The following is a 27,160-nucleotide window of genomic DNA, read 5'->3' on the forward strand; positions in this document are numbered from 1 at the left end:
CTTTCTCTGAAAGTTTATTTGAAAGGGTGTTTAGTGCAGAATTTTGGCATGAACAAGATCTTGAATTGTTTGACATTGTAAGGAAATGTAGATAGATGTTTTCATCAAGCAGAGCATAGAAATGGTTGTTTTAAGATAAAACATATTAGATAATTTTAATTCTTACTTGTGGAAGAGTAGTGTAGTGTGTCGTACTTAGAAATGGGGTGCCATCCTTGATCAATCTGTTTTAACATAGAAATAAACCATTGTCAAGATCCACAAGTGTGATAGTATTAAGGGTTAACAAAATCAGCATCTTGATGACGAAGTGGACCAGTTAAATATTTTGACTACATGATTGTCACAAATTAAAGTCTTCCTTGCCCACCTGACTGTTCTGTGGTGATTCTTACTGCTGGAAGGTCTCACTGTTAATTTTTGAGCAGTCTTATTGCTCTGATGTTGTTTGGGAAAATAAAATAATCTGCTCCATTATGACTGCCCTGCTATCCTCCATGTTGTTTACATTGTCGTCCTTTTTAATTAAAATAATCCATTAATCATGACTGCTGACAAAATATTTTCACAGGATGGTTAGTAGCTAGTTATTTATCAATAATTTAATTTAAAACATGCGTGTTAGTGTCTGTTAAAAAATGTCCTACTTCATCTGTTGAAACTCCTGTTCTCTGACATTGATTTCAGCTTGCTTGCGTAATTTATAAAATGCTGTCTAAGCTTTTTTAATATCCATCTGGTTAGATGTCACTACATCTCAACCATTTGTCATGCTGCTTCTGTAGCATAAGCAGGCAAGAAGAGATTGACTCTTTCCAGATTGGCTCTCTCCAGAGCAGAAATTTCTTAGGAATGTTTTTCAAAGAGAACAAACCTTGCTGAGTTTTTCAGAAAACAGATGCTTTCAAATCAATGACTAATGCTGTCAGCACAGCATTTATCTCATTGTCCTAAGCAGGCTGAATCTTGCTCTCCTGTGGGGCTACAGAAATGTTTTAAGCTTCAACATTATTACAAACAGAAGTTTATTTACTGGGACCTGGAAAAGTGCATGTTTTTAAAGAGGGTTTTCTCTGTTACAGTGGCTCTACAAGAAAACCAGTTGTTTTCACAAATTCAATTATATTACTTTCTGTTCCTGTGGTATCTATCTGTACTGTTAGGACTGACTCTGGTTTTCCTCAGGCACCCCTGTTGCTCTCATTTCTGAGTTTGTTAGTGGATCAAAACTTATTTTGTGCTTCATTGCTCTTATGTAAGCAGCCACCTCATTAACTACAGAATTAGGATATCGAGTAAATTGTTAGTTTATAAATAATTTTTTAAAAAAGGTTTTTTACCTTGCTTTTGTAAATGCAACATGTATTTCTTGCTAAGCTAAGTAAAATTTATTGTAAGCTTCAGATACTTTTTTAAAATTAAGCTTACCAATTACCTTGCAGTTACTCTTCCTATGTTGCAAAATAGCCTTATTCAACACCACATTTTGTGCAACCAACGCCAGAAACTAAAACACAAAACCCCAAAAAAACCTGCCACATAAAGCTAAGTGTATTTGGCCAGCTACTTTACCCCTTCTTTACCCCTGCAAAAATGACACAATGAGTTCATTAACCCGAGGTGCAATGAATTCCCTGTGCTTTCTACATTCTCTTGTTTGGACTTCAGAGTGGGTACCTGCTGCTTAGTCTAATTAGTTTCAAAGGGAATGTTGAATCATTTCTCAAGAGTTCACCCTGACCCAAAACCTCTGACAAGAAAATATCAGGGAGACAAAATAAGAAGTTAGTATATTGTAGAGTTGAATAGCATTTTGCAAGCATACCTGTGAAAACAATGCAGATGAGGAGATAATCCTCAAATGATTTATAGATTTTTTTTTATACGACATTGTCATTCTTCTGGAAAGCAAGACTTGTTTTCATATATAATATCCTCAGTCTTCATCAACCACCTGATTCTTTTCTTGTTCCCAGCAAAACCAGCAGAACTAGTTAGATTCTCTTAATGTTTCTTATGAAGCAAGAAATAAGTGGAAGTACCATTTGTAAATGGTTCAGTGTTCTTCTGAGCTTTTTTAGTTATTTTGAAGCGATGTTATTTGACCAAAATTGCATTATCTAATAAAAAAAATCAACATCCAATCCAATATCTGTGTCTTAACAGACCAGTCTGTGACATTATCCAGAGGGGCAGTGGGGGTTGTGATTAAGAAGTTGGTCATGCTGCAGAGCTACTCCTCTGTTTCTCTGACTGCTGAGGTGGTATTTTATTGTATTTGGCTCTGAAGAATGGAGTACAGCTTAGTTCTTTAATCATTACCTTTTCTGCAGGCCTGTTGATTACTTTCCCACTTAAAAAGAACTATTAAGAAGCATAATAAATGTGGTAGAAAATATAGCACTGTAGGAAAAAGTAGTAAACATTCTGTGCAGAAATGGATGACTTTCCTTGAAATGAAGCATAATAATGGGGGAAAAATTTTTTTACGTATTTCAGTATGTCTGGAAAGTAAACATGAAAATACAAATGCTGTAGCCATTCTGCAGCTAAAACTGTTTTCTTTGTTATGTAGCATTTTTAATGAAGTGTGAATTACTTAATTTCAGAGTCTGTCTACATAAACCAGTGAATTTCACTTTTATTTTGCATTCAGAAATGTATTTTCTTTCAGATAATTTATAGTCAATATAGGTAAAACAAGACAGTGTTTGTTTACAAGTAATATTACAAGTTTTCTTAAAATGTTTGTTGTTCCATTAACTCTTTTCTGTTGTATCTTTGTTTTGTCCTAATGTTATTTGGCTTTGCAAATATTTAAGTAACGCGTATGTGTGTCTGAAATAAAACTTCTCAGAGTTGACAGCAAGAAAGAAGTGTTGGATTATCATCTCTACATCACGCCTTCATCTTCAGCCTCCAGCTTAGTCCTCTGTCTTTGGCAGTCTTTCATTTAGGATCCACAAAGCAGAACAGAGCTCCCACGTCCCCTTAGCAAATCACCACCCTCACTTAATATTGGGAGAAGAAGGAGATGGAGGGGCTGTGGGTACATAAAAGTTGACAGGTTACCATTTACCATGGGGTTTTGCTGGTGAGGACTGGCAGGTGGGAGCAGGTGCTTTAAACCACCTGAATGGCACAGAGAATGAGTGAAATGGGAGGAGAGAGTGAGTTGGCCGTCTCCCAGCCATTCTCAATCTTGTTTCTCTGGGAGAGCCGTCTGCTATTGTGGGCTACTACAATTAACCCCATAACTCAGCTGGCATAGCATAAAATAACAGTTGGAGCAGATTAGACCAGAGGTTCCTCTGGAGCAGTAGCCTACCTCTTTTAGTGCTCTAAAGCAGGTACATGAGGGAGAACAGAGAGAACATGCTTTGGTAATTTCTCCTTAACATACCCTCCATTTCAGTTCAATGAATTTCTCTTCCATCAATCTATTCAGTCTCTCCTTAAGACTGTCAGCATCTGCCGTGTCCTGTGACCCATGGTTCAAGTACCTGTACCATGAAGACAATCCTTCTGTCTAAAGCATTTCCTTTTCAAAAATAATAATAGTAATAATATAGTAATAACTTATTTCTTGATGCATTTTTCTAATAGTGTTTAATAACTTTTGGTTTTTTTAATTGATGCTGGATAGCAAGCTTATCTTTTGAGTGATACATTGTAGTCCCCAGCATCTCACTCCTCTGATCACTAATGGTCAGTCTGTTCCAGTACGTGTCACTCTGGGCTGTGTTCTAATCTCTCTTTCAGGACTTGTAAATACTTACCTTTGCAAGAATCATGGCTGCTGGATTTACTTTAAACCCTTTGGTGGGAGTCTTTGTCAAAAGCTTTTTGGAAATGAAAGTAGTTCCCAGAGACACGATGAAGTGCAATGGGCACAAGCTGGAATGTAGGAAGTTCCATTTAAATATGAGGAAAAAATTATTTACAGTGAGGGTGACAGAGCAGAGGAACAGGCTGCCCAGGGAGATTCCTGGCAGAACCTCTTCTCTGGAGATATTTAAGACCCACCTGGATGCAGCCCTGCATCATGTGCTCTAGGTGATCCTGCTTTAGTGGGAAGTTGGACTGGATGATCTCTAGAGGCCCCTTCCAATTCTTGACAACTCTGTGATTCTGTGAAAGAGGGCAATCAAAGCCACATTTATCTGTGCTTGTTTATCTTTCCAGAAATACCAGTAAGTTTTGAAACAGGGTTTCCCTTCACAGGATGGTTCTTTTCCATCCAGATATATTTATGTATGTGCCCACTAATTCTACTCCTTACTGCAATTACTACTAATTTGCATGGTAGAGGCATACTAGTTTACAAATCCCCAGTTCTCTCATGGTACTCTTTTTTTAAAAATTACTTTTCTAATATTTTTTTAGTCCTCTGATTCTGAAGCAGTCATAAACAATACACCAATGTTAATTTAGAAAATTTTAAAAAATTCATCAGTGAGTTCCCTTAGGTCCTTTGGAGGAATACTATGTCGTTCTGCTGATCTGTTACTACACTAAATAAAAATACACTACTGTGTATTTTATTACCTCAATTAGAGATGTCCTTTGATGAGAATCCAAAAAAAAAAAAAAGTATGTTAAGGGTTCAGAGTTTACATCTGTCAGTGATGAATGGTGATGGCTTGATGATTTGGACAGGTGTATTCTTCAATGGGTAAAAAAAACTGTCTGGATGACCAGACCCAAAGAGTTGTGGTGAATGGAGTTAATCCAGCTGGTGGCCAATCGCAAATTGTGTTCCCCAGGGCTCAGTTTTGGGGCCAGTTCTCTTTAATATCTTTATCAATTATCTGGATGAGGAGATCGAGTCCACTGTTAGTAAGTTTGTAGATGATACTAAATTGGACAGGAGTGTTGATCTGCCTGAGAGTAGGAAGGCTTTGCTTTGGGACCTGGACAGGCTGGATTGGTTGGCTGAGGTAAATTGTGTGATGACCAACAAGGCCAAGTGCTGGTTCCTGCACTTGAATCACAAGAAGCCCATGCAGTACTGCAGGCTTGGGGAAGAGTGGCTGGGAAGATATCCAGCAGAAAGGGACATAGAGGTTCTGACATGTGGTTGAACATGAGCCAACAGTGTGCCCAGGTGGCCAAGAAGGCCAATGTCATCCTGGCTTGTATCAGAAATCGTGTGGCTAGCAGGAGTAGGGAAGGGATTGTCCCCCTCTACTCAGCACTGGCGAGGCCACACATGGAAAGCAAGTCTTATGGAGAAGCAGCTGAGAGAACTGAGGTTGTATAGTCTGGAGAAAAAGAGGTTTAGGGGAGACCTTTATTGTGCTCTGTGCATCTACCTGAATTGAGGTTGTAAAGAGGTGGGCATTGGTCTCTTCTCCCAAGTAGCAAATGATAGAACAAGAGGAAATTGCCTCAAGTTGTGCTAGGGAAGGTTTAGATTATCTATAAAGAAATATTACAAAGATATAAGGAAAAATTTATTCACTGAAACAGTTGTCAAACGTTGGAACAGCCTTGTCCAGGGAAGTGTTTGAGTCACCATCAGTGGAGGTAATTAAAAGACATATATATAATGGTCCCTAGGGACATGATTTAGTGGTGGACTTAGGAGTGTTAGGTTGGATGAGCTTAATGGTGTTTTCCAACCTAAAGGATACTATTACTCTAAGAAAGGATTATCACGTACTAAGAAGAAAGGTATATACTAAACCCTCAAACTTAAATGAGCAGTTTTAGGATTGAAGAAACATTTGCCAATCTGAGTAATCTGGACTGACATTTTCAGAACTAGCTTTATGTGCCTTAAAGTAGAGTACATATTTATTACAATCTTTAATTACCTAATCAGTTACTGTTGTGGGTTTTTGCTTCTTTTTCCAATCTCATCTCAGTGAACAGAGATCAGCATAGGAGGAGTGCAGCATCTCACTGTGCAAGGAACCAAAAAACCAATTTCCAAACTTTCCAGGTTTCAGTAGTTTGCAACCTGAATGCTGGGGTTTTATTTTTCATAACAGCATTTTTGTATTTAGTTCCTTTAAGTTTTCAGAAAACAGTACTGCAATTTTAAACCATTTCTGCTTTTCCTATTGTTGTATTATGGCTTGTGAGTGCTGCTGCTTTTTTCCAAATGCTCTTCCCCTGCACCCTTGAGAAGACTTTTCCAAGCATAACCAGCAAGCCCAAACCAGGACACTACCAAATATCTTTACTGCCCTAGATGTCTATTTTCTGGATCAACTCATTGATTTATATATATTATTGCCTAAAGTATTCCTGCACCTATTCGTTATCTGCAGCATTATTGACATGATCTTAATTACCTGTTAATTGCCCATTGTCTTAGTGGTGCATTGACTTAAAAAAAAACACTTAAGCCATTTTGAAATCAACATTTATTTTGGTGTCTTTCGTTGTCATTAGTGGATCTGCTTAATCTTGGTACTACTTTTCCCTGTAACTTATTTTTAAAAGCCTTTCTTGTTCTTGCTAACTTTTAAAATATTATTAACTCATCCTGCCCTTCTGGTTCTTTTCCTTTTGCTCTGTTGATTTCTTCATTTCTCATCCAGCTTTGTCTTAACCTCCAATCCTTTGAACATTGTCTCAGGAAATTATATTGACTGCTTCCTTTCATTTTTATTTTTCAAAGGAACTGTAGTCTGTTGCACTTTGTTTCTAACGTTTCAAGGGCTAGTCTCCTATTTGCTGCAGAGAGATTCACCATTTGCTCTAACTACATTATGTTGCCAAAAAATAAGAAAAAATCCAATATTGTGTTTTTCACATCAAATGGGTTATATTTGTTCACTTAGCCTCAAGTCAAATTGCTCTGCACTAAGTAGTTAAATATTAGTTGGAACTATGTATGAGTAACAACTGCCTTTCCAACTACAGTGTTCACTGTTAAAACTTATTTGGTAGTATTTTTAGTCAAAATAAGTAAAGTGCTTTAAAGTTAGGTTAGGTAGGGCTAAAGCAGAAAGAATCAAAAAAGAATCAAGGAATCATGAAATTGAATGGGTTCGAAGCAACCTTAAAGATCATCTAGTTCAACGCCCCCTGCATGGGCAGGGACACCTGCCGCTAGATCAGGTTGCTCAAAGCCCCATTCAACTTGGCCTTGAACGCTTCCAAGGAGGGGGCATCCACAGCTTCTCTGGGCAACCTGTGCCAGTGTCTCACCACCCTCACAGTAAAGAATTTCTTCCTGATGTCTAACCCACATCTCCCCTCTTCCAATTTATAGACATCACCCCTTGTCCTCTTACTACATGTCCTTCTAAAAACTCCTTATCCAGCTTTCCCACAGGCCCCCTTCAGGTACCAGAAGGCTGCTATAAGGTCTCCCTGGTGCCTTCTTTTCTCCAGGCTGAACGACTCCAACTCTCACAGCCTGTCTCCACAGGAGACATGCTCCATCCTTCTGATCATTTTTGTCGTCCTCCAACTGGACTCGTTCCATGTTCTTCTTATGTTGGGGGCTTCAGAACTGGACACAATACTGCAGGTGATGTCTCACAAGAGCACAGTAGAGGGAGAGAATCACCTCCCTCATCATCATCTTTTTTATGCAGCCCATTGATTGGTTTTCTGGGCTGCAAGCACACACTTCCAACTCATGTTCAGCTTTTCATCAGCCAACACCCCCAAGTCCTTCTCCTCTGGACTGTTTTCAATCCAATCTCTACCCAACCTATATTTGTGCTTGGGATTGCCCTGACCCAGGTGCAGGACTTTCCACTTGACCTTGTTGAAATTCATGTGGTTTGCATGGGCCCACCTCTCAAGCCTGTCAAGGTCCATCTGGATGTCAACCACACCACACAGCTTGTTGCTACCAGAAAACCTGCTGAGGGTGCACTTAGTCCCACTGTCCATGTCACCAACAAAGATGTTATATAGTGCTGGTCCCAATACCGATCCCTGAAGAACACTACACATCACTGGTCTCCACTTGGACAGCAAGCCATTGACCACAACTCTTTGAGTGCAACCACCCAGCCAAATCCTTTTCCACCAAGTTGTCCATCCATCAAATTCCTCAAGTCCATGTCTCTCCAATTTAGAGAGAAGGTTGTTGAGCGGGACACTGTTGCTTTACACAAGTCCAAGTAGATTACATCATCTTCCCTTTCCACCAGCTCTATAGCCCTGCCATAGGCCACCAAATTTGTCACACACAGTTTGCCTTTAATAAAGCCATGTTGTCTGTCACCAGTCACCTCCTTATATGCAGAGATTCCAGAAGGATCTGAGGCATGATCTTGCCACTCAAGGGTCTTCTTTTTTTCCTGTTTTAAAACTGGGGATTGTGTTTCCCCTTTTCCAGTCAGTCACAGAAATATAGATAATGTAATGAATTTCTGTGTACTTATTTTCAGTGATGATCCAGCAGTCATTTAACCTATTTGGCTTCCCTTCCATCTCGTTTATTTATCCATAGCATAGCTTGAGAATGCTGTGATAGATGTGTGTGTCAATCAGGAGGTATCTGGTGACTTCTGAGCTCATTGGAATTATAACAAATTGATCTGAAAGTTGGTGCAGGAATTTTTTCACTACTCTCCAGCCTTGTGGTTCAGAGGTGCAATTCCTCTCTGTGCTTTTTTTGTTTGTTTTTACTTTTGAGCCTTTATGTTAACATTCAGATACTTCCTTTTCAAGCTCCACTGTGTAGATGGCAGACTTCCCTTCAATACACAGCCTGGCAGTGTTAGCTGTCTGGCATTTCATATGGAGCATCAGTTCTGTGTCACTGTATAAGTGTTTGCATGCTTCTTACATCTTTATGTAGAGTTTTAAGCATTTTCTCTGTTCTTACGAAACTGCCCATCAGTGAATGTTTCTGGTAGTAATGTAAAGTGGAGAGTCCTTACTATGGCAATTTAAGGAATTACTTATTTCAGCATAATTCTTGTTGATAACTTGTAACAACATCATCTCTGAAGAAGAGAGTCAGTTTCTTCATAGTTCTCTGCAATGGGTTATACAAAATGTTTTTGTATCCATTAAGAAAAAGGAAAGCCTGCTCCAAGAAGTCCAGTTCCTTCGTCGACTTGGTTTTTAGTTAATGTGTTCTTTTGGTAACCTTTTCATCATTTCATGGGACTGTGTAAAGCAGTTCAGGAAAAGCAGGTTAATAGAAGAATATAGACTCTAAAGTGTTCTAAAAGGTGTGGGTTTTGGTCCCAGTGGAGACTGACACTCCAGGCTACTTACTGTAGCTAGAATGTATTGATTTTCTTCTCCCCCATTTTAGCTGCACCACTGAATTAGGTATTGTGAAGCATCTTTCCTTGTGAAGAGAGGAAAAACTGTCATGAACTTTTTCACCCTAATAGTGCAGCATTTCAAACTGAACTCGATTGAATGGAAGTAACTCAGCTCCCCACTCCCTTGTCTCCCTCTCCAAAAGCTGTTCCAGCAACCATGAGAAAATATGATAGATGTTTGTAATAATTAATTTTAAAATCTTTTTTCCTTAAAAACAACAGTAGTAAAAATCGGTGAAAACTATGCGTTCCAGTGGCATGATCTCTTAAGGTTAGCAAAGTGGTCTTGTTCAGGTTTCCAGCAAGATGTTCAACTACTGTATAATTGGCTGATGAGTAGGTTTGGACCTAACTAGAATGCCAGTGTTCGATTTAGGTGTCCTCTGTGAAGATATGTCACCATTTACCACGACTTTAGTGACAATTTTCTAAAAAGGAAACTCATGGGAAATCATTATGCTGTTTATATATGTCCCTTGTTGGAGAGCATTATCCTGTGATATTTTAGCACTGTTTTCCACTGCATGATGGCATCTAGCTAAGGTTATGGCAGAACAAGTCCCTGTGCAATTTTGTGACTATATTTTACTTGCTGGAGGAGAAAAGATAACCGACAATTAATTATTTCAGATGTCAGTGAAAGAACATGTGCAACTAATCAATGACATCCTTAGGGAACTTGATTTTATGAAACTGATAAGGTAGAAAAATTGGGATTTTTTGTGATTTGTGTTACATAATAATAATTGCTCCTTTTCAATGAAAAAGACATTTCTGCTGATGTAAACATCAGGGTTTCCCCTGTGGGTTTTGGGGTTTTTTTGTTGTTGTTGGGTTTTTTTCCTGAAGCATAGAGTAGTTCATTAAAGTGTGACAGTAACAGATAAACACCCTTTATGATTTTCTAAGAAAATGTGGTGCTTATACTCTTAGTTCAGCTGAAATCAATGAGCTTGAAAAATGTATTTCTAGAGCCATTTCCCAAATCGCTTACTAGAGGCTGTGTTAGGTGTTTTAGTTTTGGTGGTTTTATTTATTGTAGGAAGAAAATACCTGTGCTGTTTTGGTTTGGTTTGGTTTGGTTTTTTCTTGAATTAGTCTATTTAGCACTCCAGGGCTATTGGATCATAGGAACTCTTTCCTATGATTTGGATTTGTTAGAAATTCACACTGCTAACCAACTAATTGTAAGGTTTTATTTCTTTGAAAAAAATAGGTCTTTTAAGTTTCTGGTTGAAGAGCAAACAAGGCAGTAGTCCTGTTTACAAGCAAATGTCATATATTCACTTGAACAAAGTCCACAGTTGAGCACAGTACATAACAAATTATAAATAGTGCTTTAGAGACTTTACCTGCTGGTTCCTTTTCTGCTCATATATTAAAGGTCATCAAGTTTGCAAAATGTGTATTGCTTACAAGTTTTCAGTGAGAAGTAAAAATCTGTTGTGTTATGGGTTGTTCCAGGTAAAATAAGCCAATTACAATAATACTTATTTCTGATTTAAGAGGGTTTTTTTAACACCTTAAATAGAAAGCTGAGAATGCTTACGTTTTTCTCTGGAGGTCTGTTTTCGGGCCACCAGCAGAGGTAGGAAATGAAGCTGAAGAGACCTAATCCAGTGTGGGTGGGTTTTGGAGGGGTTTTTTTGTTCCCACTTTTTTTTTTTTTTTCTCTTTTTCATTTGGTTTCTACGATGTACACTAAATGGCTGGATTATATGTCAAGCATTTTTTTGTACTGAAGCCAATGAAGTCAAGCCAGAAGATAATTTGCCCTTTTATTAGTATAAATAACTTGTACCTTCATTTATTTTTTTAATTCCTGGTATCACATTACATTACATCCATTTAAAAAACCTTTTTGTTCAATACACTCACTCCTCCCTTCATAAAACTCCAGAAATTATAATACTTGCAATCAACAGGGTTGACATAAAAAATACAGTGCAGTGCAAAATTGCTTTTGCTTCTCTACAAATTCTACATTTTCAAGTTTTTGATCACCAAAGCCGAGTAATTTATGGTTTATAAACTACATGGATTAACACGCTTACTATGTGCTTACATCTTTTTGTGAAATGTATTTCATCAGGGCAGGATTAGCAAGGCTTGGGTTGACTTCATGCATGTGGTGAAAAAAAAACAAACTAGAACAAGCAGATGAGATATTAATCTGGAGTGAGTGGAAATAGAAACAAATATGTCTGTAAGAGCTGTCGGGAGTTTTCTCTTCTTCCCTGACAATCATTTCTGTTCAGTACCCTCAGCAGGCAGCTCAACTTTTGGTAAAAGCTGTCAGGAGGCATAGGTATGAGATTGCATGTAAGTACTGCATGCCCTTAAACTTCTTCATACATTTTGCAGTTCTTCATTGCATATAATTAGTAAGATGGTTTTATTTGAGCAAACCATATGCATTGTTATGCAATTCACATACCTTCTGAATATGCATCCATCTCCACCCCTCCTGCTGTGCATAACTTGAAAGCAAAACAGAATAAATTTTGCAGCAGCAAAGTGCTGATTTTGCAGAATGCGAATGAATTGGCATTTTTAAATGCAGCATCTTCATATAGAGGTGAACTGAAAGGCTTCACATTTGCCAACACTTCAAACCTCCCTGTTGGTTATATCCCTTAAAATCTAGAATAGGAAAGTTCAAAACATGCAGTTTTCTCTGTTTGGTTTTTTTTTTTTCAACTTATTAGTAATGGCCTTAGCTGTTGAAAAAATGTGGACTCTGAATTCAGATTTGCAGATGTAACGTAAAAAAAAGAAGCAGTTCTCAAATACCTGTTTTCAAATGTGTTTCTTAAGCCTATGCACATCTTTTGTAGTTTTTGCACTGAGTTTTTGTTACACAAATAACCAAAGCATTTTCCATAAAACCTGCTATAAAATCTAGATGACCTCTAGATGTCTCTTCCAACCTAGTTTTTTTGTCATCCTGTTATCCTCTACATAGCAATACAGACCCTAGTGATACCGTAATGTAAAAGAATACACATGCAGGAGTAAGGTACCTCCTGAATATAAGCAGAATAATGATTCTTCCCATGACCAGTCTTGTTTCTTTTCTAGGTTTGTCACATTGTAACAGTGAAGAAGATTAACATAGATAGATTTACTTGTACAAGTCATTTTATTTATAAATCTAATGAAATTTCTTCCATGCATACATTCACTGCCAAGCAGGTATTTATAAAGGAAACCTCTGCAGGAAACCGCTTGTGGCTTTCATCTGCATGTGAAGTACATGTGTTATCAGAATATATGGCAGTATTAACAGTAATTAAATAGGGGCTTAATCTTTCAGGTGAGACATTCATTGAATTTATGAACTGATTTTCTTTGCCTTGTGAAAATTAAAGATCAACAATTACTTTTGGTCTGCTTCTATAACACTGTCATAGATATTTCCTTTGAAAGTTATGCTTTCATGATCAGCATGCACCTAAGCATCTCATTTATTTGCTGCATATTCTTAAGTGTACTTGTAATTTATTTACTGAAAATTGTAAATAATCTCATCAGTGGAAAAACAAAGGAGGATGGAGTCCAGCCGTTATGCCGTTTCTGTGGAAGAATGTGGTAGGTCTAGCCAGCAACTCTGGTCAGAGCTTTGTCATTAGGAGTCACAGTGCAGATACAAGGAGTATGTTGGAAGCTGATCTGTCAAGCTAAGCACAGTTTCCCTTGTTAGCATTTACCAAGATATGCACTAATAAAATTGCACAAAGTGGAGACTTCCTTTTTCCAGATATGCCAGGCAGGAGTCTTCTCTGAGGTGAACACAAATGCTCTGAGCTGTAGCTGCTTTATGTTTTAAACAAACAGAATTGTATTCACAAATGTGTGTGCCAGTAACTTAGTTCCAGAATCAGGCATCTTTGCTTGGGAGTCATCTAGCTTGGCACCAGTGATCGCAGGTGAATAATGTAGTAGGATAAACTGAATGTATTTATATGTGATTCATTAAGAGCTGTGGTTTCTCTATTGAAATGAAGCCCTCCAAAATGGGAGAAGAATTGAGAAGTGCTACAAGTGGGAAATGTTTTGGTAGCTTAAATAAAATGTTTTGGTAGCTTAAATAAAAGTGTGTGATTTCTAAAATATTGAAAATGTTTGGGTTTCTTTTGTGCCTTTTTTTTTCTTTTTTTACAGACAGTGATTTTAGAAAATGAAGAGCTCCCTAAAATATTTCTTGACTTTCTGAACGTTCGCCATGTACCTACCTTGCCAAAAGCAGAAAGCTGTGGGTAAGTTCTTATTTACTGAAAAATACATGGAGGCCAAAAGGCCCTTATCCACTCAGTGCTGATGCAATTCCATTGACTTAAAATGGTCTTGCTGCCAACCCTAACACTGCAAAATAAATGGGCAATAGGTTCATGTTAAGTATGTTTATATATCCCCAAAAAGTGGTAAAATAAATCCAGCTTGCTCAAAAACAGAATTAAGGTTTAATGTAATATTCTTGGAAAGGAGAGTTAAAATGAGAAAATAAGATTTTCTCATAGATCTTGAAGTATCTACTAAAATGAATTTTGTAAGATATTCATAAACACTCACTGAAGGTGCAAAGAAAGCCTTTGTATGTGTTTTATGGTCATAGTATCCAGACAAAATAGAAGTTCATTCTGTGATCTTTTTATGATCTCCCTCAGCGTGTTTGAAAATGGCGTCCGTCACCTTTCTGATGACATCTACCCCAATGTCCCCATTGCCCTTCCTCTGGGTATGGTTCTTGATCAGGGTGTGAGAAAGGAATCTTAATGTGGTTACGATGAGCGTAATGTCTACAAAAATACCCTGAAACAGTGTAAACAGAAGCTTGTTACTATTTCCAGCTGTAATGTTTGTAGGGAGAAAAATTTTTTGCCCACAAGCTAATGTAGCTGGGAAGGCCAGCAGCATCACCAGAACTCACTCCCCAGAAAGCTGTGTGATCCCTCTTCACTGTAGGGTAGACTGTGTGGATCTTCAGTAGAGAGAGGGCAAAAGACAAAATAATTTTGAAGCCCCCTTACACTCAGGGGTGTCTATAGCCCAGAGCAATTCAGAAGGAGACGGACTTTAGTTTTCACTTGTAGTTAGTGACATCAGCCAGTAACTTCCATGGGACTGTACCCCATCACTTCATAGGCAGATGAAGAGAGAGACAGAGAAAGAGAGAGAATGAGAGAGTGAGAGATGCTTGTGAATTTGTTTCAGTAAAATGGATGCTGCCATTTCCAAGTAATGGTGGTTGTGAAATTATATTATCTCCTGTATTCATTTCAGCATGCTGCATTATGCAGCTACTGACAAGAAAAAGGTGACTCCCTCTGATGGTTCTTAAAGAAGTTGGTGTTTGTTATTTTTGTAGAGTTAATTTTGTTGTAACCAAAGCCTCTTCTCACTTGCAGCTCTTTTGATGAAACAGAATCTGAAGAATCAAGGTGAGCTTGATTCCTACTCTTTCTAGGACACCAGATGAATAATCTACTTGAAGTTATTGGCATTTACAGTATTTGTTCCATGTAGTTGACAAAATATCAATAGATTAGCATTAAAATTAGGTGTGCATGTTAAATATTACAGCTAGTTTCATCAGCTGTGCTGGATTGATCCTTTTGTAGTATGTATTGAGCACTCCTAGACTTGTACTGAGAAATTCCTTACAAAACCCTGATAGAATACTGCTAGCTCAGAAATATTCCTGGGAAAATCTTTTTACCCACTGAGGTGTATTTTTCATAGAAAGATTTAGCAGAAGGAATTAGAAGTTTGGGTTCTCCCCTATGGGTTTGATAGAGCTTTGTATGTATCCGGTTGCTCTGCTCAGCACATGTATGTACAGAGCAGTGTGGAAAGGGCTGACACTGGCTGAGGGAGGATATCTGTACTGTGTCCAGGGTGGGAGACAGCCCTGTGAGAGGCTTCCAGGGAGTTTCTGTCCATGGGTGAGGTGTACAGCAATCACTTTAGGGGCTGGAAGAACATGGTGAAATTTTAAGTCTGATTATTAGCCTGAAGAACCTGTAAACCTGGTTGTAGGTGATTTTGTAGCCTGCATTACATCAAGTACCAGGGAGCAGAACAGGATCAGGAGGTCTCAAAGCCAACTGCAAGCCACCCCTCTGGGATACACCCCTTCTCCTCCAACTTTTATGTTAATGGTTTTACTGTGCCTGAGGAGCACTGAGCTTTGCTCACAGAAGATATAGCCTGCCCTTTTCAGGCAGCACGGGTGCACAGAAATGTGCCACACCAGCATGCCTCCTGCTCAACCACCTCATTTTATCAAAGCTAGTTTGTAGAATATTCTGTTTGCTGTCCCTTGATACTGACATCCCTGTTCTTGACCTTTCCAGCAAACTGTCCCACCAGCCTGTGCTGCTGTTCCTAAGGGATCCATATGTCCTGCCTAAAGCCAACGGTAATCAAAGCTGTCATCTGTTAACAGCGTTTTACTGATTTGACCCTGCACCACATAAACCATGTTGTTCTTATTATTAATACCAGCCTAGTCAAATGACACTGGTCCAAAATCTAATAACCTGCCAATAAAATTACAGTTCTTGTGTAAGAAACCATTAAAACATTAAGTGGGGTGGGTGAAATTTTCTGCCACAGTTGTTCTCACTGATGAACCTCCTGAGAATTCAAAAGACAAAGAACATTGCTTTTTTATTGTTGACCCTTTGAGCTGTTTTGGCTGAAGCATTTGCACTTAGAAGCCCAGTTCTTTCTAAGTGCGTTTTCCTTAAATACCAGTTGATCTACTGTAAGCACGTTTGTATTTCCATTTGGTTTATTACTATTCCTTATCATTTATAACCTCTAGAGCTCTTTAGGGGGAAAAAATCAGAATGTATACTTTAGGTATAGTTTATGCGTTTCACAGGACATTTACAATGGCCTTCATCTCTTAATACATGGCTCCAAGGAGTGTTTGAAATAGCTTGCTATAAACCCTTTTTTTTAAATAAAAAGTTATTTGCATTATTAATTCAGAGAACTTACCTTCTGTCTTAAATTAAATGTGTGCAGGATAAAAAATACCATTTTTAGTACTGTGTTCCTCCTGGCTTTATCATTTTACTTCTTTGAACTATTACTTCTACTAAATTTTGTATTAAAAATGTAATACTCCCAAGGGAGAGTTACTTCCTAGACCTGCAAAGTAAGGGTTTGTTTAATGTGGCATTTTGTTTGATTTTACAAACTACTGTGTTGAAATCAAGATTAAAGTTCTTGAGCTGCCTTGAAAATCATTACATTCTTAAGAGTAAATTTAGGGAAGAACACTGGTTTGCTTGGAGTCTTTTAGTCAATGAAATGTCTTGAGATTTTCTCAAGATGTGCATAAATACCTGAAGGGAGGGTGTAAAGAAGACAACTACAGGCTCTTTTTAGTGGTGTCCAGTGGCAGGACATGACCATCAGGCAATGCTTTGTCACTCTGAGAGTGACCAAGAACTGACACGGGTCACCCAGAATGGTGATGGGAATTTCCATCCTCAGAGATACTCAGAAGCCATCTGAATGCCCATAGGGCCCAGACTCGTGTGTTTTGAGAGGGTTAAACAGTTGATCAACAGAAGGACAGTGAGGAGAGACTGTCACTTGACAAGCTCCTGATCCAAGCAACAACAGTAAGGCAGAGGCACCCACAGCATTACCACTGCCTAAAAGTTGGTTCAGACGCTGCCTATACTAATTGTTTAGAGTAAGCCACGTTGCTTGTCTTAATCTTACTGATTAATGCTCCTCTTAATTGCAAACTTGGATTTCTCAAGAGCAGGGGGGGTATAAATTATGAACATCATTTAATTCCATACCATTACTGAGAAAATAAAATGGATTTCATATACAGTTATCATGAAAAATGAAGACAGTGCTCAGATGTTTCCATCCCACATGTAACATTTTGCTGTAAGACTTCCATTGAAGATTTTGCAGTTCTATGATGGAATTTATCTTCCTTGCCTAATGTGTATTCCAAGTAAGGCTAAGCTTCCTTTTCTTGAAACATTTAGAATTTAATATGGCAGGTGAATATTATTTGCATTCGAAGACCCTAAACCATCAGATTTGTTTGCAAGTTATTCTTAATGAATTAAAACACAAATGACAATGCGAGTTGTAGTTTAAAAAAGGAAGAAGGAAACCAAGTCTTAAGGCTCTGCTCAAGTTCTACTTAGAAAGCAACAAAATTGTACTCTTTGTAGAAGGCAAACTCTGAAAGTTGTTGGAATCAGAAGTGGGATCAGAAGAAACACTAATTGTCTTTCTTGGATACCTGTTTTAACATCTTTCCATAAATCAGGAAATTGTGCATTTGTGGAGTTTTAAAGAAGTAGTTCTTCCCAGGACATAATACTAAAAGAACAATTTTCCTTCCCCTCATTGCACTGTTACATGGGTTTTTAAAAATACAGTTTTGCTATTATTCTAAAGGCTGGACCCTAAGCATTGTTGGGTTGCAACACAACTTTCCAAAATTAAGAATCACACTGTAACACTGATTTTCAGAGTCACTTTTTTGTGGTGTATTGAACAGTCTGAGTGCATGACCACATCATTCTCTGTAGAAGGTGGCCACTTCTTTTAGAGAGGGTAAAAAAAAAAATTACATACTGTTTTGAAGAAAAATGAAGGAAAAATCTAAAATTTTACAAACTGAAAATTATACCTCAGAAGCTAAAAAATGGAATCTCATATTAAGTCACTCGTTTGAAAATCGTTGACAGTTCCTTAAGCTGTTTAAGTATCACATATCTGCAAGACTGTGCTTTGATGTATTTATACATCTAACTTAAATTAATATGCTTCATTTTTTAAGCAACAAGGCCTTACTGTAAATCATGCTGTAAAGTTGTATCATTTTTAAAATCAGCAGTAGTTTTCATATTTCCATTTTCTACTGTATGTTGTAGAAGAACCATTAAGAACTGGTTTCAGGATCTCCAGCATTTAATTTAAAAGGAAAGCATCAGATTGCCCTTACAAGTGTATTTTTAATAACATTAATGACAACATCATAGGGTTGTTCTACCAAGATGACTGGGGATAGCTGAGCTTGCAGGACTTGAGGAATCATTATTGGATTCAAAATATTAATGCATAATTTATAGTGATAACTTGCTATGAGAAGTTGATGAGAATTACACATCTATTGTCTGTTGTGGGGATTGCAGTTTGTTAAAACATCCTACAATATCTCTGCTTGTAACATCTTTAGTACACTGGAATCACCTTATCAATATCAAGGAAATGGACCTGAAGATTATTTTTTCCCTAGCAAGATGAAATACACTTTTCGCTCAATGTTTTTACCTCCAAAATTATTTTAGAAAGAATTAGGAGCAAAACCTAATTCCCACACACGTTAGGTGATCTAATTCATCAGGTATCTAATCATTTTTTAAAAAGTTGCATCTCCCATTTTTTAATATCCTCATAGGTGAGGGAAAGATTTGATTAGCAGGGGAAGTTCTCTAGATCAGAACAATCTGTTCTTATAGGTAAACCTATATCCTAGTGTACTGGCAATATTAAGATTGTAAGATGTGGTCAGAAATTTTCTTAATGCCCAATGATTTCATTAAAAACACAGGAGTTGGTGCATTTGAAAAATATTATCACTTCAGTGAAGTACATCCTGCCATTCCTCTGTTTGGATCTATTACTGTGTTTTATCAGGTAATTCTTTCATGCTAAATTTAGCATAAAAAATGTCAGTTTTCTCTGTATCTGTGGTAAGAACAGTGCGTTTTTTTCCTTCAGGTATTGCAGGATGACTTTTTGTAATATGACTCCTTATGTTTATTCAACAACCTAAAATTTTCCTGTCTCAAATAATCATCTCTGTATAGGCATCCTCAAGTCTTCTCAGTCTAAACACTGCTGTAAACCACAATGGAAAAACAGCTTTGAAGTATTCCCAGTAGCAATCTTGGAATTCCTTCAAGTATATTGAGATTTTGTTAGAAATTGAATTGCCAGTGTAATCCATCTTCTGTGTGAGAAAAGATTCAGATAAAGAGCTGGAGCCTAGCAGCATTAAGTATTAGAACATCCCTTTAAATCAATAAGCTACAAATCTGGCAGTGCATTCATGCAATGCCCAGTGCTACACTAGCGTGGCTGTAGTGCTGAAGCAGCATTACCAAAGCACGTCCTCAACATGGAAAAGCAGTTGAGTGATGCAGTAACCCAAATTTTATGAGGTCTTAACCCAGTTAAGTTTCACAGAAACATTGATAGTGTACTGACATAGATATGAAAGCAAGGTATTTTATTTTTTATTTTATTTTTTTTTTTTACAGATGACTTTGCAGATGTGGTTATAGAAGGCATTCTACATGGAATATTTTATCCTCATTTACTGCCCAGGTAGAAGTGACGCATGGCTAGAAGCAGCTGAATCAAGTTTCCAAATCATGTTTAATGAACTAAGAGGAATGAAATTCTCTGATGTGAAAATTACAAAATTACATTCAGGAACAAGAGGCACAACCTCAGTTTAAGTTCAAGCATTTTATCTTTTTTAATAAAATCAATGATGTCACTACAATTGCTGCTTAAAAAAAAAAAAAAGATATGGAAACAACAGTATTGAAGTTATTTATACCTTCTGTATATTGACATGCTCTTAACTATTTAACACTAAAAGCTGAAAGTCATACACTGAATTACACTAACCTTTGAAAAGAATTGAAAGCATTACTAATTACTTCTGTAATTTCTATCATAAATTACACTAAACCTTTTTGCACCAGTGTTTTTTCCCAGCACATTATCCATTGCTGGCAGTGGAAGGATTAAAAGTGCTGGCACTGAAGAGAGTGTGAGAAACTGCAAAAAAAAAAGAAGAAAAAAAACAAAGCAAGAAAAAATCTGCTCCTTAGTATCAGGTTGGAGAAGAGCCAGTGCAGGTGTATGGAGAGTTTCTATTGGAAAACATGCTTCCACATTCTGAAGTATGTAACTCTCTCTCAGGAAATTTTCCAGATTTCAGTTGAAATTATTTTATCTACTAGGAGTTTTTACATGGCATTTACACATTTCCGTTCAGTTGTGATGTCTCGTGTATGTTTTTACATCAACTTGCAGACTGTATTCCATATCTCAACGTAAGTCACAGACAACTCTGTGCTAAGCTGAAGCAAGTATATGAGTAATTAGAAAAATAATAAAGCTAAAACTAATAGATAAACACCTACTTATATATATATTTGTTCAGATTTAACTGGAAATTTGTATGTCTGCTACTGGACATTGTAAAATAAATTACTAGAACATGAACATACTGCTTCAGTGTTCTTTGTGTGCGTTTCTATTCAAGCAACATTTTTCCGAGCTTGTGTCATTAGGAGTCTCACAGGTATCTCCACATAAAGCATGGAAAAATACCTGGGCGGTTGCTCTCAGCACCACACTACCTGAACATGCTAGGCTTACTGAAGTGTATGTCTGTGGGGGGGCAGGCATGAAAATCAATGTAATTGAACAGCCAGTAAGTCATTTGGTTCATCAGAGGAAGGGCATAATGGCCAGGCTAGATAGGAACAGAAGACTGATCCTGGAGACACACAGGTTCCCTCCTGCTGACCACGTAATATGTTTTAAAGCTGCCTGGGGATGGTGAGAGCCAGCACTTGTATAAAAGGTAGGCTGGTGACTGCAGCACTTATTCAGGAAGCAGAACTCTCTACAGATCAGCCTCCAGGAAAGCTTTCAGCTACTAGGGGCAAGTTATTTGTGAGATTCTGAAGCATTCTCTTAATTCCCAACACTGCTTTTCAGTGCTGCTTTTCAGAGAATTTCACTTTAAACAAGTTAGAAAGAAAAATGAGCATGGGTAAAGTGAAAGTCTGATTGCCTAGTACTAGGTGAATGTAGAGGTCTTTGACAATTCTTCTGCAGCTCTATTTGAAAGAGGACAGCACTCCTTTCACAGGTCAGAAAAAAAGTGTTAGTACTTGCCCTCAGGAGAGGCCCCAGGACTGGGATCATGAACCAGCAGAAGCAGCCCTTAACTACAGATGATGTGTCAGGAGAATCCCTGCCCAGAGTTTTCCTGTTTCCTTGCAAAGGGGGTGCCAATCGGTACCTACAAGCTGTGTGCTCATACCTGCTCTCCCCCTGCACCAGTCAGTCTGGACACCTCCAGTGGGCTCCAGGACATCCTCCAGGAACAAATCACTACAAAGTTAAGCAGTGTGCTGCCCACCATGCAGGTGGATGAATCCTTCATCAGATCTTGGCACCGGCTCTTCTCTCTTGAGTTCTAAAACACTTGAAACTCAAGAGAAAAAAATCCACATCTTTTCTGTGACATACTGTGTAACTCATTATGCAATGTAACACACACGGCTGCCTCTATGTAGTACCTTATGCTGATCTTGTTTAATAGCTACCAGTGCAGTTGTCAGCTGAAGAGTTATTTAATAAGCATAATAAAAATAATGAACCTAAAGTTGCACCTCTGTCACACAGCAAAACTGCAAGAAAAAGGTTTTGAGCTTTATCATAAATAACATTAGCCAAGTTACACAAAATTCACTGTGCTGTAAAACAAGAACTCCGTTTTAATCAGTTTCTAACTGATGATCTTATTTAACAACAGACAGAACTGCTCCTTCCTGATTACAGGCTTGTATCTGAATACCGTGTTTTTTTGAAAGACAGCAGGGACTTTATATGTTATGCTAAGAGAAATTTACCATCCCTGCTCTAACCTTACAATCTCATTTCCTGGAAAGCAGCAGAACCCCCTGTATATTTTGCAGAATCACCTGAGGTGAGAAAAAAAGGCCTTTGGGGGGGGAAATAAATAAATACTTAATGAAGAGCTTTTTTTTTAAATCAAAGTATATTTATTCAAAACACTTCTGTATTTTTTTTTCCTTTTTAAAAGTGCTGATACTGTTACAGAAAATAACTTTTCACTTCAAAAGGAAGAAACAAATCCTGCAAAAATTTAAAAAGAGAATAAAATTACTGTATTTCAAACAGAAGTACTTGTACAATTTTTAATTAAACACTTTTTCTGCGAGATCTAGGATTCAGTGGGATATGTCTTGAATTTCAAGGAGTGACAGCTCCATCAAGCTGTTAGAGAAATGCTAGTATATATAGTATATATATTTGGAAAATTATAATTAGTGTCTAAACAGCTTCATCTTTTGAAGAGAAAACTCAATGGACAGTTGAGATTGGTCAAAAACAGGCCTTAAAAGTGAAGTGATAGGGTTTTACTTTCCATTTTGACTGTTGGTCTCACCAGCCATTTACTTCCACTACAAATGGTTCTTTTACACCTATTTTGCCACTGTTCACAATCACACAGTCTTGAAGGGGCCGGTCATGTTCATCTGTCTGTTGGAGTTCTATTGTGTGTACCACAGACTGTTAAAAGAAAAAACAAACACACACAAAAAAAAAAAAAAGAGTTCAGTTTAGCCAAGGAGACTCCAGTGGCTCAAGTCTGGTAACTGGTGAACTACTAAGTGCTTCTAGCATTACTATTTACTAAGGCACTTCTGAACAAAGACCTTTACCCTGCTGAGTTCCTGCATGTTGGGCTTTTTCCCACATAAACAGTTGTGCCGCTCTGCAACCTCACACACAGTTGACAGAAGTACATGGAAGGCTGCTTGCCCTTCTAATAAAAACATTCAGTCAACAAAAACCTTATGAAGGTGCAACTGAAAATACCCTTTAAGCTGATCAACCCAGAACATACAGGTCCATATGTAGCCTATGAGCAGAAAGTAAACCCAGAGACTGTGGAAGGATGAGGAAAATTCTTTTTCTAATCATGCAGCTTAACTGTGCTTCAAGAAATCTGACAACTACTTTTATCTTTAGCGTAGCACACACACATTTTAAGTGTGGTACCATGCCCTCCAGTCAGACAGGTACAGGCAAACTGCTGGTCTTATGCTAGGCAACAAATTAAAGTAGCATTTTTAATGGAAGAAATTCAGTTATGATCATTACTTCTTAGCTTTGGTTATTTGTTCATTAATCCAACTTAAACTATAACTTAAGTCTTACGTCTCTCCTCAGGAATTTTCAGCTACTACTGTAGCTCATGAGAACTTAATTCAGTATGAATGTGGAAGTGGGGGACAAGTGTTTTAAAGAAGTCTTCAGACTCCTCAAAGAACTGGTCAGTGCAGCAGTTCATGTTTCCCCCATTGATTTCAAAACACAAGACAAAATTAAATAAATTAAAAGGAAAAATCAGACTACTAAATGTATAATCAGTTGGAAATACTATTTAAACTTACATTCTGTTTGGCCTTTGATCAGCTTTGCAGCTGTGTAAAGTTTAAGGAAATTAACTAGACATTTTTTTTCATTTTTAGACAGACCTGAGTAAGCGTTTATGTTCTTTACATTCACATGCTTCTAAAAACCCTAACAGTGAAAGTTTTATCCATAACTAGCACATGCTATACACAATTAGATTTTAGCTTGCAGAAATACAACTATTTCATGGCTAACAGTGTTAGTGAAAGGGGGACCTGAACTTACTCCATTTGTAACCTGCAAAGGTGTAAGTGTTGACTTCAGTGGCTACGGTGTGAAAAAAGAGCTGCGAAAGTGAAAGGTATGATTTAAGTTTCTATTTCTGCAGTCACCATTTACTGTTCCAGTTCTAAATCCTCCAGCCACAGGCTCTTCACCAGTGTTTTCTATCACATACATGTTAAACTCAGTTGTTTTGAACCAAAATGCTGTAAGGTACACTAACCCAGATAAAATGCGGCAGAATTTGTCCAGAGTTCTTGAGTTAATTACTTTTAGCTTACCATTCCATCAAGCACTTTGCCAAATACTACATGTTTTCCATCTAACCAGGAAGGCTTTGTCACACTGATGAAAAACTGGGATCCATTGGTATCTGGGCCTGAATTAGCCATGCTAACCCATCCAATTCCATAGTGTTTGAGCTTGAAGTTCTCATCTGGAAACCTTTCTCCATAGATGCTTCTTCCTAAGACACAACAGACAAAAGCAAACTCTGAAAAAAAAAATTATCAAAAAAATGCCTTTTTCATAAAAAATGAGAAAACAGTATAAATTCAGGACTTGAAGATTCACTGCTTGAGTAAGCACAGCAATCACTGTGATCCATCACTCTTCCATCATCAATGATTCTGTAACTAAAAGCATTTTGTTTGTAATGAAAAAGATACACTAAAACACCACGTATAAGGAGATAATATTTAAAGCAAATGATGCTTTATCCTTCAAATTTAACAAGCAAGATGAGTATACCTTGTCCTGCTTATATACCCCTCAACACACTTCATCCTGGTCAACAAATTTAAATTACAAAATTACAGCCACTACAAATAAGGCTGCTGTGTTTTGTGATAATTCCAGTCTTTACTTTCACAACTTTTCCTACTAATGAGAAATTGCTTTAGACAAGTTTAGAAATATATGAAGACCAACTGAAAGCCTAAAAGAACTCAGTGTGCATTTGTACAATCATTACATAAGAATCCTGAGGTTTCAAAAGTAGCTCTGAAGAGAAAACACCCGAGTCATGTTTAAACCACCATCACTTTGAAAAGATATTGCTGTCTCATTCTTTATTTGTATAGTGCCTAGCACAATGGGGACAATGCTCCCAATACTGCCAGGTACTATCCCAATAAACAGTGTTTGCAGGCAAACAAACACTGCCTACCTTTAATGCTAAAACTGTCTTTTGCATTTTAGCCTTCCCCATTGTTCACTGCAAGGAAAAGTAATGTGTGTTTTCCATTCTGTCCCAGCAGGGAAATCAGTAACATTGTATGCAGACAGTTCAAATCACAGCACATGAAGAACATGCATGTAATGGAAGAGGAGAAATCATAAGCCAGAACACATGCAATGCAAGAGATGCTGTGCTGGGACTGCCTTCCTTAGTGGACTGAACTGGTCTTCCAGAGGCTTAGGAGACAGAAGCCAAACACTGCCAGAACTCACACCATCAGTAAGTTTATGGTTTTAAATTTCATAGGAGAAAGGAGAAAGTATGACCCTCATTTTCTAATTTCTCTACCCCCGCTTTGAAACATCCTCTCACAGCACATTTCAGAAGGTTCCACAAAACCAACTGAGGTGAGGGCCAAGAGGACAACCTACTCCTTCCCTACTTGCCTTCTGTCTGCACGCTTTCCGTTTCATTGCAGATTAGTTTCCTGCTGGATGACTTGAACTAGTTCACATAGACATGCAATCAATGAGTGTCTCAAGGAAGGAGCGCTGTCGCAAAGCCAGAGCAGGGGAAGGGCGGAGACATCCATGTTTTGGAGACAGTAGCTTGTAGGAACAGCTCATCTGGTCACATGGCTGCAGCCCACCATGCAAAGTCATGCTTCTTGAATGGGGACAAATCAAAGACAAGAAAGAGCTATCTGCAAAAACTGAAGACAAAGGAAGCTCTACACATATTTATAATCAGGTAATCCAAGTAATTGCAGCTTATGTTCCAAGATGCACGGAGAAGTACTAGATGCTCTAAAACAATCGTGTGGGGTTTTTTAGTTCATGTGAGCTGAAAGAATCAGGGAACTTGCTTTTCTGCCCATCTTTTCAGCAGAAGGGAAGGGAACTTTTTTTCAGAAGAAAAGGAAGGGAACTTGGAAGACACTAAGCATGTTACCTCCTGATCCATCTCCAGCTGTAAAGTCTCCTCCTTGAATCATGAAGTCTTTGATCACACGGTGAAATTTACTTCCTTTGTATCCATAACCTCTCTAAGAAAATGAAATTATCCTTTAAATTAATGCAACAGCCAATTCTACACAGTCATATGGAAATAACAGTCGGATACCACAGCATATACCACCACCAGACACATTTGGCAAGAAACAAATTAAACTGAGGGGCAGGTGAATGCAGCTGGGCTGCATTGCCACAAAGCAGTGATTCAAGAGATCAAACCCATTGTCCTTATTTGGTGTGTGACCACAATACCTCTACGTGCTAGATCTGCATGGCAGGGGCAGTCTGAGGTGGTAACATCTAACATCTCATAATTACATCTTGTGAATCAAGACTCAAGGGCCTGAGAAAATACATGCCAGTACACCGCCCTGGAGTTGGCACTCTTGCACAGGCTCCACCGAATTAAGATCAACAGTTCACAACTGAAACAGCATTAAACAAATATCTACTTTCCAATCCAAACCTGAGTACATAGCGGAAGAAAACTGCAAACATACTTCTCCAGTTGCCAGTGCAATGAAGTTCTCCACAGTCTTTGGGACAACTTTTCCAAACAATCCGATTACAATTCTGCCAACATCTTTGTCTCCAATCTTCACATCAAAGAAAACCTGAACATTTTTGTCAAGAGAATAAAAGTGATACAAACATGAGTGCAACAAAAAGGCCAAACTTTTGAAAGTGTAAGAATCTGCTTCTGGCTGATCTATATTAATAATATCCTTCAATTCTTGAGAGTGCTGTTTAAGAAAAATCCATTCAGACCTACCAGAATCAGATTATACAGAAAAATTCTTGAGACCTATTCATTTTGATTCTTATGGCTTTTAAGGATTCAGCAAGATTACTGTATAACATGTTTGAATGTACTGTCCAAGAAGTTTTTTCTCAGACAAACGTGTCTTTAAAGCTGTAGAGAAAAGATGAAATGTGAAAGTAAGGAAGAACAACGCTGCTATTCAAGTGTGGTGAACAATAACATGGAACTACAGTACTGATCCTCTCCACAAACAATAGTTTGCTATCCACTCATAATCTTCACTGTTCTAGGCATTGGTATGTATGCAATGAAGTAGAGGCAAAAGTCTGAACGTCATTGAATTGACAGTGGGAAGAAAATCCTACAGCTGAAGCAAGAAGTTGCCTTCCTAAAAATTAATTAAAACCTACTAGGGAAA

General features: G+C 37.9%; 2 protein-coding genes across 2 annotated transcripts in view; one reads left to right on the top strand and one right to left on the bottom strand.

The window, feature by feature from the left end:
* The window catches only part of SNX24 (sorting nexin 24), a 49,544-nt gene extending 29,450 nt beyond the window's left edge, over positions 1-20,094 (top strand). The window contains exons 3-6 of the mRNA XM_010000459.1: positions 13,419-13,513; positions 14,663-14,695; positions 15,611-15,675; positions 19,571-20,094. Of these exons, the coding sequence (XP_009998761.1) occupies positions 13,419-13,513; positions 14,663-14,695; positions 15,611-15,675; positions 19,571-19,641 (264 nt within the window). The 3' untranslated portion in view covers positions 19,642-20,094. The remainder of the gene's footprint in view (positions 1-13,418; positions 13,514-14,662; positions 14,696-15,610; positions 15,676-19,570) is intronic.
* Positions 20,095-22,260: 2,166 nt separating this feature from the next.
* Positions 22,261-27,160, bottom strand: part of PPIC (peptidylprolyl isomerase C (cyclophilin C)) — a 5,415-nt gene continuing 515 nt past the window's right edge. Inside the window, exons 2-5 of the mRNA XM_010000479.1 lie at positions 26,480-26,593; positions 25,918-26,011; positions 24,068-24,252; positions 22,261-22,655 (exon numbers count right to left, since the gene is read on the bottom strand). Of these exons, the coding sequence (XP_009998781.1) occupies positions 22,527-22,655; positions 24,068-24,252; positions 25,918-26,011; positions 26,480-26,593 (522 nt within the window). The 3' untranslated portion in view covers positions 22,261-22,526. The remainder of the gene's footprint in view (positions 22,656-24,067; positions 24,253-25,917; positions 26,012-26,479; positions 26,594-27,160) is intronic.

Source organism: Chaetura pelagica, unplaced genomic scaffold (genome assembly GCF_000747805.2).
Source record: "Chaetura pelagica isolate M959 unplaced genomic scaffold, ChaPel_1.0 scaffold16, whole genome shotgun sequence".
Taxonomy (NCBI): Eukaryota; Metazoa; Chordata; class Aves; order Apodiformes; family Apodidae; genus Chaetura; species Chaetura pelagica.